The 13,087-nt window shown below is 35.0% G+C and overlaps 1 protein-coding gene across 13 annotated transcripts in view; it reads right to left on the bottom strand.

Annotated features, from left to right (window-relative positions):
* Window positions 1–13,087, bottom strand: part of LOC125658747 (dynactin subunit 1-like) — a 54,076-nt gene that overhangs the window by 24,536 nt on the left and 16,453 nt on the right. For 4 of the 13 annotated variants that reach the window (XM_056149109.1, XM_056149107.1, XM_056149111.1 and 1 more), the window contains 11 exons: window positions 12,974–12,994; window positions 10,205–10,304; window positions 9,797–9,882; window positions 8,952–9,079; window positions 7,892–8,060; window positions 7,640–7,771; window positions 6,949–7,032; window positions 6,422–6,481; window positions 5,666–5,768; window positions 4,486–4,497; window positions 1,636–1,659 (listed from right to left, as the gene is read on the bottom strand). In XM_056149109.1, the coding sequence (XP_056005084.1) occupies window positions 1,636–1,659; window positions 4,486–4,497; window positions 5,666–5,768; window positions 6,422–6,481; window positions 6,949–7,032; window positions 7,640–7,771; window positions 7,892–8,060; window positions 8,952–9,079; window positions 9,797–9,882; window positions 10,205–10,304; window positions 12,974–12,994 (919 nt within the window). The remainder of the gene's footprint in view (window positions 1–1,635; window positions 1,660–4,485; window positions 4,498–5,665; window positions 5,769–6,421; window positions 6,482–6,948; window positions 7,033–7,639; window positions 7,772–7,891; window positions 8,061–8,951; window positions 9,080–9,796; window positions 9,883–10,204; window positions 10,305–12,973; window positions 12,995–13,087) is intronic. The other 9 variants (XM_056149118.1, XM_056149113.1, XM_056149115.1 and 6 more) reach the window with 5 other exon arrangements.

Below are 13,087 nucleotides of genomic sequence, written 5' to 3'. Positions count from 1 at the left end.
TGATTTCTCACCATTTATCATGGAAGAGGGACATGATTCCGACTATGCATATGGGGAGGGGGGGGGGGTATCATGACCACTGAAGGTGGGATAGAAGAGTCCATCACCACTCCTAAACATGGCAAAGTATTTTAATACCCTACCCTACCTCCCCATCATGCACACACATGAGTAAAAGGACTTAATCCTGACTTCTGAGCATGGGGTTGAATAAAAGAAGGTTTGATCCCAAACCCTGTTGTAAGACAGAGGGCTTGATCCTGAACCCTGAACATGTGACAATGAGCTTAATTTCATTCTTTGAAAAATGGGACAGCGGATTTGTTCCTGACCTATGAAAATGGGACAGAGGGTTTGTTCCTGACCTATGAAAATGGGACAGAGGGTTTGGACAGAGGGTTTGTTCCTGACCTATGAAAATGGGACAGAGGGTTTGTTCCTGACCTATGAACATGGGACAGAGGTTTGATCCCGACCACTGAAAATGGAATGGGCTGAATTGCCTATCCTTAAGCTTTGGACAAATTTTAAGGGGTTAATTCCCCATACAAATACCAAACAGAGGGCTTGTCTACCCACACCCCCCAAACAAGGAGCAGAGGGTTTGATCCTGACCCTAAGAATGGAGCAGAGGCTAGAATCTTTCCTTCCTTTTCTTTTCTAAGAATATTTCTCATTTGGAAAATACGTTGGTTTTTATTTGAAATTAAATTTTGGCTGCTGAAAATAATTTCTAATCTCACACTGCTCTTTAATAGCATACAAAGCAAACCAGTTCAAATCTAGCATTGTACTACATGCTGCTTTAGTCAAGCAAGCTTTATCCATGTAACACACCTCAAAGCTCAATGTCTCTGTTAATCTCATTTCTGAATTGCATAATCTATCTCTGAACAAACAAAATATTATGATAAGGTTATGATGCAGTTGAGTCTTTGCCTATTTTCAGCATTACATTATCAATTTGCATTTTAAATTTCTTACTTAACACTGATATAAACTTTTTGATAGTTTCTAAAGCAGTCATATTGACCAATTTACTGCAAACTATACAACTCAGAGTTTACTGTTGTTTCTTGCTAATTGAACAACTTGTTGTTTGTTGCTTATAGAAAAGATCTTTTGCTTGTTGCTTATTGAAAACATCTGTTGCTTGTTGCATATTGAAAAGATCTGCTGATTGTTGCTTATTGAAAATATTTGTTGCTCGTTCCTTATAGAAAATATTTGTTGCTTGTTGCTTATAGAGATTTAAAGATCTTTTGCTTATTGCTCATTGAAAAGATTTGTTGTTTGTTGCATATTGAAAAGATCTGCTGATTGTTGCTTATTGAAAATATTTATTGCTTGTTGCTTATTGAAAAGATTTGTTTCTTGTTGGTTGCTGAAAAGATTTGCTACTTGTTGCTTGCAGAGACGATTTGCTGTTTGTTGCTAACTAATCTGTTTTGTTGCTTGTTGCTAACTGAACAGATTTGTTGCTTGTTGCTAGCTGAACAGATTAGTTGCTTGCATTTTGAGTATTGCAAAACTTCAATTTTTGCTTGTAAATAATTTGAACAGAATTGTTGCTGGTTGCTGAGGGGGCTATTTTTAGAAACTACAAGATAGTAGCAGGCCTAAAGAAATTGTTACCATAGTAATCCTCCAGCTTTCCTCCTAACAACAACACACAATTACTTAATAATCAGATTATTGAATATCATAATGATAACAAGTCATTAATGTCTGCTAAATTCCAGTGAATATTCAATAAAAATCAATGTTTGTCTATGACATTCCCATGGCATTTTAATAGCCATTCATACCTCTGTAAATCATCTAAGCTCCATGATTTCCCAGTCTTTCAATTCATCAATATCCGCATTATTAATGTACTAAACTTGAATACTAATGATAATTTTATCATATTATTTGCCTTTCATATAAGTAAATATTGCTTTCAAGGTACTTTCTGTAACAAACAACTATTGATAGTTGTCAACAATATTCACTTTTAAAAAAAAGTACAAGTTTATCAAATTGATAAATGCTTGTGATGAAAATCAACAAGGTATGACAGGTTAGCACACACTCACTATGCGTAAACAGTAATGTCTGATTTGTTTATCAGCTGATCAAGCCTGCTGCATCAAGCTTTTCTTTCATCGCCTTGCCAAATGACTCACCTGTCTTTTAAGAAGGAATAACACACCAAAAACATGTTATGGACAGAAAATTGAAGAAATATATTAGGATATTTTGTAAATGAAAATGTGGATTTTTATATTATCTAGCAAATATTGCAGCTTTAGTTCCACACAATAGGAAACAAAATTAAGGGACTCGCACTCGTGATCTAAATGAACAGATAAGACAATCATTGGCATTAATCTTCGGAGCTAACTCATTAGACAACTGTATCCAATAATACTCAAAGTTAACAGGTAAGACAACCATATACAATAATCCACCAAGCTAACAGATATGACAGGCGTTTTTTCCATGTCAAACATTACTTGTGGGGGCAAAAATGATGCGGTAAATGAATAGAATTTATATAATAATTGTGAAATATTTACAACTATACATGTGGGGGAAATTTATGCACTTATTACGTGATCGCATAATTAGTGTAAATTTCCACCACCAGTAAATAACCACTTTAACAGTACCGGGTATTTAATCATGCACTCTTTTGATTTCTCAAAAAGAAGTTGTACATTAAGACGATGTGTTATTCCTGCTTAAATATATGTACTACTAAACAATGCCTTTCATCTAGTACATGTAATTAACATGAAATGACCTCGTTAAAACTACAAACAACCTCAATCAATTCCAAACAAGCTGTGCAGAGAAATCAAATCCATGAGACACAATCTGAAGACATGCGGTCATCTTCCCCGATTAAATGAATCTGAATCATACAAAATACCACCACAGTGACTGTAGAAGTTCACAGTTTATAAAAAAAAAAATACATCTGTGCAGAATATGCCTTTTGCTACATCTGTGATTGTAATGTGCAAAATTGAAATCCGTGGAAAAGCAGTATATCAAGCAAAAATATGCTTCTAAAGATTGAAATCATGATTCATATTATTTTTATCTAAAAATAAGAATTTTCGTTCAATATCAGGCCCTCGCTGACAAATTAAATGTAAATATACATACTCTAATACATGCTATATTGTGGAAATATTAGTTGTTAAAATCTCCAAATGTACCAGTCTTGAGTTATTTTGATACGCACAAAAATTGCTTTGATTTGAAAAGACATGCCCCTATTTCTGTCTTTCTTTGGGGGGGGGGGGGATTTTTGTATACATCTTACTTCCATTTGTTTACAAGATTGTCATCAATGTCTCTTTATCCTACCATCAGAATCCCAAGGGAAATCCATAAATAAATTAAAAAAACCACTTACAACTTCAATACTTCCTGATATCCCATCTGCAGGATTGTATATCCTAAGAATTTGACTTATATTCTTTAGATCTGGTCACATTTTGATATAAATTTAACTTTTAAAATTATACACTATCCATTCATGTCAGAAAGCATACTTACAAACTAGGTTAGAATACAGACGATTCCTGTTAACATATCCATTTTCCCTCTAGTTTTTTGTTCAAATTATCAAGCCTCAGTTATGAGGAAGGGCAAGGCTAGTAGCGACATCTTAAAATGGTGATCAGATGTTTCACAAGGGTTGGGGCATCTTAAAACAAGTCAGTTTCATTTCTTTTAACTCAAAATAATTTTTTTGTTTTTGTCCCATTTAGTGAAAAATTAATTGATATACAATCTATGTATACTTGTAAAATTCTATTAATGATTATTATGCTTCCTGTAAGTTTGTTTCTATACATACATTATCATGCCATCAGATGCCAAATGCTCTATCGGCTGAGCTTTAATATTCAGACTTACAAAAATAAATGTGACTATAACACAATATAAACCCAATATCTTTAAATCAACAAATAGAAAGACAGAAACCCATAGAAATATTTCCATTGATTGATACACACGTTTATGTTTTTATCTTATGTGGGTTTTTTTATTCTAAAAAAGCACAGGTAGATTATTCTGATTAGTCTCTGAAACGTTTGATGTGATACTGTTTCAGTGAGATGCTTACAATGACAGAGACTGTGACATCTGCTAATTTGTAAATATATGAACAGCTGATGAAGTAATTTTTCTAAAGACAGTCAGCATAATAATCATAGTGTTGTGCTTTGTATGTACTATGCCTAAACAGTAGCCAGAGTTTTGACATATGGTGCTCTTGTCGTCCACTCAGGAACCATGTGTATACACCCTTACTACTATTTCAGCATAGGATATGCATAACCCAACACTTTATAATTAATAGGTGTCCTATATCACTAATGTTACACGAGTATTGAATATAAATGTATAACTGTGCTAAAAAAAAAGCCATTCTTTGTAACCTTGGTAACCACTCAAACAAGATACGTCTGATCCAAGCCTTACCTGCTAATGAATCTGAATCAAACAACAATTTATTTTTAGTCATGGTGGGACAAATTCTTTGATTTGTAAAGTAGAGCAATCAGGTGGTAATGCCAATTGGACATTTACTCTTGTGTGAATACCACTGGTTAGTATGGAATGATTCATTCTAACCTTATATTCAACAAATGTGTGAGAGAAAAAAAACATCTGTCACATACAATTATTTCATCTATAGTTTAAAATGATGAGATCCACAGTAATAATCAGACTTGTGTTGCACAAAATAATGAGACCAAAAAATCTCAAAAAATCAAATTATACCGACCAGTCATATGTATTCACTGTGAGATCACAGTACACACGATCGCTGTGACACAATCCCTGAATAACTCATCCCTCCGAAAAATCTACTGATCATTCCCATCTATTTCAATGAATAATCCCTCCCTTACCAACCATCTGTCAAACAGTAAGGACCTCCCCTTTACCATCCACCTGTTAAACAGTAAGGACCTCCCCCTTACCAATCATCTGTCAAACAGTAAGGACCTCCCCCTTACCAATCATCTGTCAAACAGTAAGGACCTCCCCCTTACCAATCATCTGTCAAACAGTAAGGACCTCCCCCTTATCATCCACCTGTCCAACAGTAAGGACCTCCCCCTTATCATCCATCTGTCTAACAGTAAGGACCTCCCCTTTACCATCCATCTGTCGAACAGTAGGACCCCTCCATTACCTAACATCCACCAATCTAATAAATGTCCCCTTCCTAGTCATTCATCCATAAAATAATAAGTACACTGTACATCTCCCTTATCATCTACTCGTCAGGCAATAAGGACCCTTCCCTTATCCATTCATCAATATAATAAATAAGTCATCCATCCACAAAATAATAAGGACCCTTCCCTTATTGACCATACATCAAAAAACTGGCTCATCCCTCTCAGGCCCTCTAACGATAACGACTCATCCTTTACAGGTCATCCCTCTAACAATAATGACTCATCCCTAACAGGTCATCTCTCTACCAATAATGGCCCCTTTCTTCTGGTCATTTCTTTAACAATAATGGCCCCTTTCTTACCGGTCATCCCTCTAACAATAATGGCCCCTTTCTTACTGGTCATCCCTCTAACAATAATGGCCCCTTTCTTAATGGTCATCTCTTTAACAATAATGGCCCCTTTCTTACCGGTCATCAATGCAGCCTGTTGCATGGCACCTGCTGTCAAAAAGTGTAATGTCCTGGTTACCATGGTGATGTTTTTACTGCAGTCCATTAATAAATCTTGCACCTGACAATTGACATTTTTTGAAACTAAAAATTTCAAAATAACATATATTGTAGATAATTACAACATTATCAATCAAAAACGATTTAAGGATTAACGGTCTTGCTTTTAGAGTAGATGGGGCAATGAATTGATCGGAGCATGTGATTACTAACATAAATGTCAAAGATGTTTCAGCAAGAATTCCACAGGCTTCAATTCATTGATCACCCCATTGATATCCCAAAAACCTGAAAGTTAATAGTACTTAATAACTTATTTATATGCAAACTAATCTTTTGCCCAAACTACAGTGGTTTAATGCATAATCATTAACTGTGTACACTATTTGTTTTCCAAAAGGACAGTCAGTGGCTTATTGTATAATTGTCAATCATGTACACTATTTAACCTTTTTCCCAAACGACATCAATTTGGTGTAATATGAATACTGACCTCTTTTCTAAAAAGACTGGTGTTAAATATGAATACTGCCCTCTTTCCCAAAAGACAGTAGTGTAATATGAATACTGACCTCTTTCCCAAAAGACAGTAGTGTAATATGAATACTGACCTCTTTCCCTAAAGACAGTGGTGTAATATGAATAAAAAGACAGTGGTGTAATATGAATACTGACCTCTTACCCAAAAGACAGTGGTGTAATATGAATACTGACCTCTTTCCCAAAAGACAGCGGTGTTGCAGAGCCATCCCCTTGTGGCAGTCTTCTCTTTATCTAATCAGTAAGCAAAACATTCATTTCAATACACTCTGTATGCAATCGCAAAAATTATTTCTCTGCTTTTACACTGTGGGGAACTTTTTAAGTTTGAGATTCAAATTGTCAGGTACGATTGTCAGAAGACAGTGGGAATCTATCTGGATGTAATTTATGTAGTACAGAAAGGCCACTTGTTCTTATTATGGTTGAAGTTGTAGAGGTATCGGGAGTTTCACATCTAATTCATGTTGGGATAACAACTCGTTGCTTTGAAATTCCTAGTTTTACCCATATCAATTTTGTGCTCTGCTTACTAGATAAAACTTAGTGAGAAGAATGATAACCGGACTCCTAGTTTTACCCATATCAATTTTGCACTCTGCTTAGCTAAAACTTAGTGAGAAGAATGATAACCGGACTCCTAGTTTTACCCATATCAATTTTGCGCACTGTATAGATAGTGAGAAGTATGATGATCCTACCTTTCGGGCACACATTTTGGTGTCACTGTTACAATTCTCCAAGTCCTTAAAGAGAATGGCTATCTCAGACTTTTCCTGTCCAGGCTGAAAAAATCCAACAAAGAAATTAATGACATCAATAATCAAGAAATCAATTTTTGTGTTTTCTAATACAATATCACTGGTTTAATTTAATTCATCGACATGTAACCTATATTTTCTCTCATTACAGAAAAGCAGGGTTTTTTCTGTGGGGTGATAAATTTAGCTTATTTCAGTGGTTAGATAGCTTTCTGCAAAAATTTCATTCGCCAAATATGCAGCCAAATGCGACTTCAGTATTTGCAAGAGAGATAACTCTTCCTTGTCCACCAAACTTTATTACTCTAAAATTATTAGCATACTTTAGAGCCAGCAAATCACCAAATTTTAGACCCACGGAAAAAAAAAAACGATATACGGTATATCACTGCGCACCACAAAAAACAAGAGATAAAAGAATTCAACAAATCAATGTAAAACCACAAGTAAAGGTAAGTATTGATATAAGTAAAAAAAATTGGTGTTTCTAAGACCAAAACCACTGACCAATAGACAGTCTGAGTCACATGACAGTCAGGTGACGTCTATACAACACATAACTCACCATCAGAAGGACCATGTGTCATGTGACAGTCATATAATGACCTTTGACCTTGCACTTATTACTCACCATCAGAAGGACCCTGAGTCGGGTGATGTCAGTCCCCACACATTCAGTAGCGCTCTGTACAAGGCGGACTTGATCAGCCATCAGAGCGGTACAATCCACTTTCTCTTGGGCCAGATGTACTGAATGCAGTTGCTAAGTAAACAATACATCCAATTATACAACAACTATCAGCAGAGAACAATTCTACACTTTGTAATATTGTCTCAAGAAGGAGAAACCAATGTTTTTAACTGAGCATTTAGGATTTCTTACCTGGAAGTAACTAATAGACTTCTCCAGCAAATCCAGTGATATGGTCTCATCGAGCTGATCTTTCCGCAGAAGTTCAATGAAGTAATCGACCGATGTTTCATGGGCACTGATCTCGGGTAGGAGGGTTCCAATCTTCAGTAGTAAATCCACATTGCAAGTCTTCAAGGCACTAGTGATAAATACAACAAAGAATAAAACTGGCAACATTTTCTACAAACTACAACAATAAACTAAAATTTTAAAGTAGAGCAAAAACCATCAATTTGATCTTGTTTCAATTGAATTTCTGAATCAGTAAATTTGTCTTCATCCCAATGCTGGTGTTATTCAAACTAGCAGTAAGAGTACGTAATATTTCACCCCAGGTGTTGGTTGTATATCGTTTAATGTCAATCTTGAGAATTTTTCACTCATATGGAGACATCACGATTACCAGTGAAGGGCTGCAAATCTTAGGTCTATGCTTGGCACTTACTGAGTTTGAGCAGGGAGGGATCTTTACCATGCCACACCTGCTGTGACATGGGGCCTCAGTTTTTGCAGTCTCATCCAAAGGACTGTCACATTTAGTCACCTCTTACGACAAGCAAGAGGTAATGAGGACCTATTCTACCCCAGATCCTCGCGGGCTGATGCGTTCAATAACTAGGTAAAGCTTTTATTTCATTGGAGGGTTAAATAGTTGATACATGTGACAATTCATCTACCTCTCTAGTCTAAATATCCCAGGATTTGATGTTTCTATCTCTGGGGTGAAACAGACCTAAAACTCCTGTTTGATATTGAGGACTAACAAGAGTTATAACCCTTGTTCAATATTTAATATCTAAGGTTAACAAAGATCATATCCTTTTTAAATAATACTCACTAGTCATACTATCACATGATCCCCTGTAGTGTGTTCAGTAATAGGGAACCAGATTACAGGAGAACCAGACTGCTGGAGAAACTTAATAATACTCACTAGTCATACTGTCTCATGATCCCCTGTAGAGTGTTCAGTAACAGAGAACCAGACTACCAGAGAACCAGACTACTGGAGAAACTTAATAATACTCACTAGTCATACTGTCTCATGATCCCCTGTAGAGTGTTCAGTAACAGAACCAGACTACTGGAGAAACTGCTCTGCTCTGCACTGTGACTCTTCAACACGCTGTCTCTATTGATCTCCTCCGTCAACTCAAACTAAATTTAACATTTTTTTTAGAAATTTTGTTTTATCCTATAATTCTCTCTTTCTGGTAGAGTTCAACACATTTTTAAGGTGAAGCATTCTTCAGCTTAATCCATAAACTAGAGGTCATTTTTAACATCAGACCTTTTTTTATCAAATCTTATCTTGTAATAGCACTAACATGAGATTAATTTTATCCTTTTAGTACACACGAGTGATATCAAAATTTTGTTTGCCCAAAAGTGTGCTCCATATTTTCTAAACAGAAAAACATAAACAAAAATTAACATTTTCACAAAAAGTTATGAAGGTTCGCTATAACCGTGTTTTACTATATAATGAAGTTTAGTTATAATGAACTGTTTTTTGCTGGCCCTGAAGGTTTGCTATAACTGTGTTTTACTGTATAATAAAGTTTAGTTATAACCAACTGTTTTTGCTGGCCTTGGAGTTTCATTATAACTGTGTTTTACTGTATAATGAAGTTAAGTTATAATGAACTGTGTTTGCTGGCCCTGAAGGTTCATCATAACTGTGTTCTACTGTATTGCATAAATATAGATACCCAGAAGCAGACATCAGAAAGTGAAATGTCGGAGAAATGCATTGTCATCAAGTTAACTTATTGTTCGACTGCTTTGGTTTAACTTTTTTAACATTCTTGAACCAAGAGTTGCAGAACATGTCAGAAGGATGCTCCACCTTAAGACACATGTTAACTTACATACCTTGTCTTTAACTTGTGAGGCCAGCAGTTCTGCTTTACTTATAATGCGAGGAATCATGAGCAGGACCAGGATAGCATCATGGTCACCTGTAAACAAAGATTGAAAGCATCCATATTTATATATATATTATGTGTTTCTCAATCTTTGTTGATAGGATATCTATCTATCTATCTATCTATCTATCTATTTATATTTATATATATATATATTTATATATATATATATATATATATATATATATATATATATATATATATATATATTGGATTTTTGTGAAACTTTTACCCAATCTATTAATCTAATAAATAGCCATTTCATTTTGGACAAGATTAATGGTTGAATGAAGAATTAAATTTTTTGTTGAGTTTCGAGGAGACTTTTTGTATGTGAGTTTTTACTGTGACTTACCTCCCCTGTTCATGAAGTTATCCCCCATGAAGGACTGTAACAACCCCACATGTCTGTTAGCCTGTTGAACCTCCAGTTTTCTCAACTCCATGTCTATAGTCTACATAGATAGCAAAAATTATCAAGAAAATTCAAAAAGTTTGTAAATATCTATAAGTGGATAATTGTATAATATCCAGACCTATTGTTTAAATAAATGGATAATTATGAATGTTTTAAATCCAGAACTGATGTACAGATGTGGATAAATAAAAGTATATCATGTTCAGGCCTGTTGTACAGATGTGGATAATTTCTAAGCCTATTGTATAGACCAGTGGATAATCGTATCATTTCTAAGTCTATCGTAAACACTAGTGAATAATTGTATCATTTCTAAGTCTATCGTAAACACCAGTGGATAATCGTATCATTTCTAAGTCTATCGTAAACACCAGTGGATAATCGTATCATTTCTAAGTCTATCGTAAACACCAGTGGATAATTGTATCATTTCTAAGTCTATCGTAAACACCAGTGGATAATCGTATCATTTCTAAGTCTATCGTATAGACAAGTGGACAATTGTATCATTGTAACACTTATCACCCAGAATGTAACACTTATCACCCAGAATGTAACACTTATCACCCATACTGAAATGATTGAACAGATAACATCCAGTTTGTAACACTTATCATTCAGATGGTAAGAGTTATACTTTCTTTGATTCTGACATACATATATAAACTAAAACTATGTGAATGATATTTTCAAAGCCACATGTAATCACTACAGACAAGTTTACACATTAAAAGGAAAACACACAGCTAGTTAATTCTAATGTGAACCAAAAGTTTTGTTCTGGTGCTGACACACATCAGTACACTTAAAGGTCATATGAAATGATATCCTGATATATATTTTTAACCACACCCGAACCTATGAAGAATGTGGTGACTATAAATGAAAGGAAGAAGGAACAAGAATTTCAGTCATAAATGCATTAAACTGCACCATTTTAAAATTTTCCCGGTTGAGGGCCCCCCCCCCCCCCACCCCCTCCCCCAATTGGAAAGGGTTAACCCCTTCCCATAACCTCCCTTTGGGCCTCAACAACCCACCTCAACAACCCACAACCCCCCCCCCCCCCCCCACCCCCACAGTAAGGTCTAGATCCGCCACTGTTTAGCGCTATTTCAATATTGTGGTTATTTGTATTTAAAAAGAAGGGAAATGGGATTACTATTACAGTTTTTAGACATTTTTTATTACGATAAACCATAAATGAAATGTACACAAGTTAATACGACTTTTAATCTTTTTAAAATGATAGTTAAACATCAATATCTGATTGCATGGGGTTTTGAAATTCATAGGCATCTGATGTATGGACAGTACTACACCCCACCCCCCCCCCCCCCCACCCCCATTCTGATTTTTTTTTTGCGGCAATAATTTCTTCAAAATGTGTGGATTCCCTTTCTAACCCTCTCAATTTCAATATGTATTACTAATCATTTCCCAAATTTTGTAAGATTTCGAGATTGGTCTTCTACCGGCTTTATCACTGGTAGAAGGCCAATCTCTAAAGGCTAAAAGCTTATAAAAAGTGTGAAATGATTACATAAATCAAAATTTGCATGGGATAGACAAGGAATCCACACATTTTGGAGGAGAAATTATCCCCGAAAAAAAGTCTTGACTGGTTTAAACTGATATGGTTGAACCACAAAATTGGGCAGTTCATCTGAAAACAGAAATTAGTCCATATCCATTAAATGTAGTGAGATATTTCCTTGAACAAAACGGTAGGCCTACACTATTTCCATTGCGTTGTTTACATCGATGGGTCGTTGTGACATCACGAACACACAGAATCAAGCACACTAAGCGGGTAACAAATTCATTCCATGTACAAGTTTACAGCTTTATTTCTTATCAATCTAAAGACAATATATTTTTATTAAACTCTATTTGACTTTCATTCATACCTATCTTTATGTTTATAAAGTAAAATATCACTGTTAGAAATCGTTTCATATGACCTTTAAATACTTTTGAATTATCTACAAAACTATACTTTGCAAAAGTGTTTTTGTACAGGAAATGAGTTTTCAATATTTTGTCTGCGTCAATATACAGGATTCCAGGCAGACACTGGGGACAGAGAGTTTGGCACGTCTTTCTGATTTAATATAGATAATTATACAACGTAATCAATGTCCTCTCACCGATGAACCCAAGCCTTCATAAGATTCAGGACATGCAAGAAGACAGTTCTTTTTTATAAAAGCAGAAAATTTTGTTTATGTACTGTGAAATCATTTAGTACAGTCGTGAACTGAAATTAATAATTTGTCATTTTGTGATAAATGGGTGGGGTTTTTTTACAGTCAAAAGTAATTCTAGCCTTCCCTGAAGCATTGCTTTACCTAAAATCTTATTGTGGTAGTTTTTTCAAATATCAAAATTCCACAGTACATCTCTCTCTCTCTCTCTCTCTCTCTCTCTCTCTCTCTCTCTCTCTCTCTCTCTCTCTCTCTCTCTTAGAAAACCTGCTAGGGAATGAAAAACTAATATAATTAAATATAAAAAAAATTTTTTATATATTTCCCACATATATTTAAAGAAAGGAATGTAAACTATAGTAATGAATAATGGAAAATGTGAATAAAATAAACAATCAAATAAAAGCTTTAAAACTATTAATCAATGATCCTTGAACAAAATGTGAAACAAAATTAGAACAAACTCAAACACCCCGAGGAAAAGCCCCTCATTACCCACCGAGGTCATGGTAGGCGTATGCTGTAAAGGAAAAAGCCCAGCATTTCAGTCATCTTGTCATAAAGCATGTAACTGTGGAGATATTTCTAATTTCTCTGATGCATGGGATGGATA

This window comes from Ostrea edulis, chromosome 9, assembly GCF_947568905.1.
Source record: "Ostrea edulis chromosome 9, xbOstEdul1.1, whole genome shotgun sequence".
In the NCBI taxonomy this organism is placed as follows: domain Eukaryota; kingdom Metazoa; phylum Mollusca; class Bivalvia; order Ostreida; family Ostreidae; genus Ostrea; species Ostrea edulis.
The sequence above is the reverse complement of the archived record's forward strand: the minus strand, read 5'-3'. Positions and strand labels throughout refer to the sequence as shown.